This window comes from Salminus brasiliensis, chromosome 18, assembly GCF_030463535.1.
Source record: "Salminus brasiliensis chromosome 18, fSalBra1.hap2, whole genome shotgun sequence".
NCBI lineage: Eukaryota > Metazoa > Chordata > Actinopteri > Characiformes > Bryconidae > Salminus > Salminus brasiliensis.
This window is the reverse complement of record NC_132895.1, coordinates 705814-711364: the sequence shown is the minus strand read 5'-3', so window position 1 is coordinate 711364 and position 5551 is coordinate 705814. Positions and strand designations below refer to the sequence as shown.

General features: G+C 40.6%; 1 protein-coding gene across 1 annotated transcript in view; it reads right to left on the bottom strand.

Moving 5' to 3' along the window:
• The window catches only part of pitx1 (paired-like homeodomain 1), a 7878-nt gene extending 5301 nt beyond the window's left edge, over positions 1-2577 (bottom strand). The window contains exon 1 of the mRNA XM_072661946.1: positions 2439-2577. Within this exon, the coding sequence (XP_072518047.1) occupies positions 2439-2577 (139 nt within the window). The remainder of the gene's footprint in view (positions 1-2438) is intronic.
• Between the last annotated feature and the right edge of the window lie 2974 nt (positions 2578-5551).

Here is a 5551-nt window from a genome sequence, read left to right as displayed (position 1 = left end):
AAACTGATATTAATGATAAACTGATATTACTGATGAACTGATATTACTGATAAACTGATATTACTGATAATAAACTGATAAACTGATATTACTGATATTACTGATAAACTAATACTACTGATAATAAACTGATAATAAACTGATATTACTGATACTACTGATAATAAACTGATATTACTGATATTACTGATAATAAACTGATATTACTGATAATAAACTGATATTAAGGATAAACTGATATTACTGATAATAAACTGATATTAATGATACACTGATATTAAGGATAAACTGATATTAAGGATAAACTGATATTACTGATACTAAACTGATATTAATGATAAACTGATATTAATATGAATGATCCTCAGGCCGCACTGCTGCTGCTGCAGTTACAGTAAAAACACCCACAAATTATATTATTGATTATAGTCAATACATTATTATTGATTTTTATTCTATGTGCTGTGTTTATCTAACATGTATGATCATTTATAATCTTAATATTAATGATAAAGTTATTTCAGTACTAGACTCAGATCGAGATTGACTGATTGGTTTATTTCTAATTAACATCTTTATTTTTATTATAGCTGATTGTATTTAGGATATGAAGAGAATATTATAGTATGTTTATTATTATTATTATTATTATTATTATAGTAGTAGTATTTATATTAGTATTAGTATAGTATTTATATATATATATATATATATATGATCGGTTTTCTTCATTAAATGTTAATTATGTTCTTATTGTTTTTGTTTTGTAATTGAAATTAAATTGGTTGTATTGGAGTGTTAAGTGTGTTGTTGTTTGAGTGTTCAGTGTGTTGTTATCGGGGTGTGTTCAGTGTGGTGTTATCGGAGTGTTCAGTGTGGTGTTATCGGAGTGTTCAGTGTGGTGTTATCGGAGTGTTCAGTGTGGTGTTGTTTGAGTGTTCAGTGTGGTGTTGTCTGAGTGTTCAGTGTGGTGTTGTTTGAGTGTTCAGTGTGGTGTTGTTTGAGTGTTCAGTGTGGTGTTGTCTGAGTGTACAGTGTGGTGTTGTTTGAGTGTTCAGTGTGGTGTTGTTTGAGTGTTCAGTGTGGTGTTATTGGAGTGTTCAGTGTGGTGTTGTCTGAGTGTACAGTGTGGTGTTGTTTGAGTGTTCAGTGTGGTGTTATTGGAGTGTTCAGTGTGGTGTTATTGGAGTGTTCAGTGTGGTGTTGTCTGAGTGTTCAGTGTGGTGTTGTCTGAGTGTTCAGTGTGGTGTTGTTGGAGTGTTCAGTGTGGTGTTGTTTGAGTGTTCAGTGTGGTGTTATTGGAGTGTTCAGTGTGGTGTTGTTTGAGTGTTCAGTGTGGTGTTGTTTGAGTGTTCAGTGTGGTGTTGTTTGAGTGTTCAGTGTGGTGTTATCGGAGTGTTCAGTGTGGTGTTATTGGAGTGTTCAGTGTGGTGTTATAGGAGTGTTCAGTGTGGTGTTATCGGAGTGTTCAGTGTGGTGTTGTTTGAGTGTTCAGTGTGGTGTTGTTTGAGTGTTCAGTGTGGTGTTGTTTGAGTGTTCAGTGTGGTGTTGTTTGAGTGTTCAGTGTGGTGTTATCGGAGTGTTCAGTGTGGTGTTGTTTGAGTGTTCAGTGTGGTGTTATAGGAGTGTTCAGTGTGGTGTTGTTGGAGTGTTCAGTGTGGTGTTGTCTGAGTGTTCAGTGTGGTGTTGTTGGAGTGTTCAGTGTGGTGTTGTTTGAGTGTTCAGTGTGGTGTTGTTTGAGTGTTCAGTGTGGTGTTATCGGAGTGTTCAGTGTGGTGTTGTTTGAGTGTTCAGTGTGGTGTTATAGGAGTGTTCAGTGTGGTGTTGTTGGAGTGTTCAGTGTGGTGTTATCGGAGTGTTCAGTGTGGTGTTGTTGGAGTGTTCAGTGTGGTGTTGTCTGAGTGTTCAGTGTGGTGTTGTCTGAGTGTTCAGTGTGGTGTTGCTGATAATTACATAATTACAGAGTTATTATAGATATTTATAAATGTATCAATTTACACCACAGCAGCATTTCCATTCCTACAGCATACAGCTATTACATATACACACATACACATCTATAAATTACATATATACATCTTCATTTTCTATACCATTCATTATTATTTATTTCCATTCACCATATCATTTACATATACATATATATAATATATGATGTAGCCATGTAATATATATATAATTACAAGGCTACATCATCTATATATATATATATATTATCTCTCTCTCTCTCTCTCTCTCTCTCTATCTATATATATATATATATATATATATATATATATATATATATATATAATTACATTATATGGTTGTCCAGGCCAGGAACAGCAGTGTGTTATAAACAGTGTTATATACATGCTAATGTAAATCAGTGTATTTTATGGTATTAGTGTGTGTGTGTGTGTGTGTGTGTGTGTGTGTGTGTGCGTGTGTGTGTATACCTGTGGTTTCTGTGTCTGTTGACTCGCTGCTGGACTGCTCCGGTTCTCGTGTGTGCGGTGTGTTCTGTGTGCTCCTCTGTAAGTGGAACGGTGCCTCCATGTCCCGAGCTGATGGAGCACGGCTGCGCTCCGAATCCATCCTGAGCACACACACACAGACAGAGTCATTAACACTAGCTCTACACCCTAACCCCTTACTCCCACACACAGGTAGGGAGGGTCACTAACACTTACACTACAACAGGATACCCTGTGCTGATGAAGCTCGGCTGTGCTCCAAATCCATCAATTACCCCTAAACCCTAACTCGTAGCCTCTGACTGGATTCTAAACACAGCTAAGGTTATTAATATTTACATATTTAGTATAACCACTAAACCCAGTGCTCCCAATCCACCCTGAATAAACACCGTTAAGATTAATATAAAAGTAAATGACTAATTATTATATTAAACCTGACCCTGTCCGGCGCTGACTGAATTCGGCTGTGCTCCAAATTCTTAAACAAACATGGTTAGTCTTATTAACACCATAACATTTCACAACACCAACACTAACCCCCTGACCAGCCCTGAGGGAGCATGGCTGCGCTCCAAATCCATCCTAAACAAACAGTCGAAAAGCTACTGATAACCTTTTAACCCTAACCCTAAATGTAACCACTTAAGTCCGCCCCAAATCAACACAGTAATTAATATCAGCCTTAACCCCTAAACCCTAACTGAGATGATGGAGCAGGGCTGCGCTCCAAATCCATCCTGAATAAAGAGTCAGAAAGCTATTGATGAAGCTATTGATAAAGCTATTGATGAAGCTATTGATGAAGCTATTGATAAAGCTATTGATGAAGCTATTGATTTCAAACCCTGAACCCCTGAAACCGCCCTAAATGAACACTAAGCCCTCACTGAGCTCGGCTGTGCTCCAAATCCATCCCAAGAAACCCTATTCCCTGTTAACTCCTCAAAAACATCGTTTCGCTCTCAACAACGTTCTACAGTGTTCTTCTCCAATCGCAGTGTTCTCCCAGTGTTCTCCCATTAGCGCCGTTCTCCCAGTGTTCTCCCAGTGTTCTCCCATTAGCGCCGTTCTACCAGTGTTCTCCCAGTGTTCTCCCATTAGCACTGTTCTACCAGTGTTCTCCCAGTGTTCTCCCATTAGCGCCGTTCTACCAGTGTTCTCCCAGTGTTCTCCCATTAGCGCCGTTCTACCAGTGTTGTCCCAGTGTTCTCCCATTAGCACTGTTCTACCAGTGTTCTCCCAGTGTTCTCCCATTAGCACTGTTCTACCAGTGTTCTACCAGTGTTCTCCCATTAGCGCCGTTCTACCAGTGTTGTCCCAGTGTTCTCCCATTAGCACTGTTCTACCAGTGTTCTCCCAGTGTTCTCCCATTAGCGCCGTTCTACCAGTGTTGTCCCAGTGTTCTCCCATTAGCGCCGTTCTACCAGTGTTGTCCCAGTGTTCTCCCATTAGCACTGTTCTACCAGTGTTCTCCCAGTGTTCTCCTATTAGCGCCGTTCTACCAGTGTTGTCCCAGTGTTCTCCCATTAGCACTGTTCTACCAGTGTTCTCCCAGTGTTCTCCCATTAGCACTGTTCTACCAGTGTTCTACCAGTGTTCTCCTATTAGTACTGTTCTACCAGTGTTCTACCAGTGTTCTCATATAAGTGCTGTTCTACCAGTGTTCTCCCATAAGCGCCGTTCTACCAGTGTTCTCCCAGTGTTCTCCTATTAGCGCCGTTCTACCAGTGTTCTACCAGTGTTCTACCAGTGTTCTCCCAGTGTTCTCCCATTAGCGCCGTTCTACCAGTGTTCTCCCAGTGTTCTCCCAGTGTTCTCCTATTAGCGCCGTTCTACCAGTGTTCTACCAGTGTTCTACCAGTGTTCTCCTATAAGTGCTGTTCCACCAGTGTTCTCCTATTAGCACTGTTCTACCAGTGTTCTCCTATAAGTGCTGTTCTACCAGTGTTCTACCAGTGTTCTCCCAGTGTTCTCCTATTAGCGCCGTTCTACCAGTGTTCTACCAGTGTTCTACCAGTGTTCTCCTATAAGTGCTGTTCTACCAGTGTTCTACCAGTGTTCTTCTATAAGTGCTGTTCTACCAGTGTTCTCCTATTAGCACTGTTCTACCAGTGTTCTACCAGTGTTCTCCTATAAGTGCTGTTCTACCAGTGTTCTACCAGTGTTCTCCTATAAGTGCTGTTCTACCAGTGTTCTCCTATTAGCACTGTTCTACCAGTGTTCTACCAGTGTTCTCATATAAGTGCTTTTCTACCAGTGTTCTCCTATAAGCACTGTTCTACCAGTGTTCTACCAGTGTTCTCCTATAAGCGCTGTTCTACCAGTGTTCTACCAGTGTTCTCCTATAAGCACTGTTCTACCAGTGTTCTCCTATAAGTGCTGTTCTACCAGTGTTCTACCAGTGTTCTCCTATAAGCACTGTTCTACCAGTGTTCACCTATAAGCACTGTTCTACCAGTGTTCTCCTATAAGTGCTGTTCTACCAGTGTTCTCCTATAAGTGCTGTTCTACCAGTGTTCTCCTATAAGTGCTGTTCTACCAGTGTTCTACCAGTGTTCACCTATTAGCACTGTTCTACCAGTGTTCTCCTATAAGTGCTGTTCTACCAGTGTTCTACCAGTGTTCTCCTATAAGTGCTATTCTACCAGTGTTCACCTATAAGCACTGTTCTACCAGTGTTCTACCAGTGTTCTCCTATAAGCACTGTTCTACCAGTGTTCTCCTATAAGCACTGTTCTACCAGTGTTCTACCAGTGTTCTCCTATAAGCACTGTTCTACCAGTGTTCTACCAGTGTTCTCCTATAAGTGCTGTTCTACCAGTGTTCTCCTATAAGCACTGTTCTACCAGTGTTCTACCAGTGTTCTCCTATAAGCGCTGTTCTACCAGTGTTCTACCAGTGTTCTCCTATAAGTGCTATTCTACCAGTGTTCACCTATAAGCACTGTTCTACCAGTGTTCTACCAGTGTTCTCCTATAAGTGCTATTCTACCAGTGTTCACCTATAAGCACTGTTCTACCAGTGTTCTACCAGTGTTCTCCTATAAGTGCTATTCTACCAGTGTTCTCCTATAAGTGCTGTTCTACCAGTGT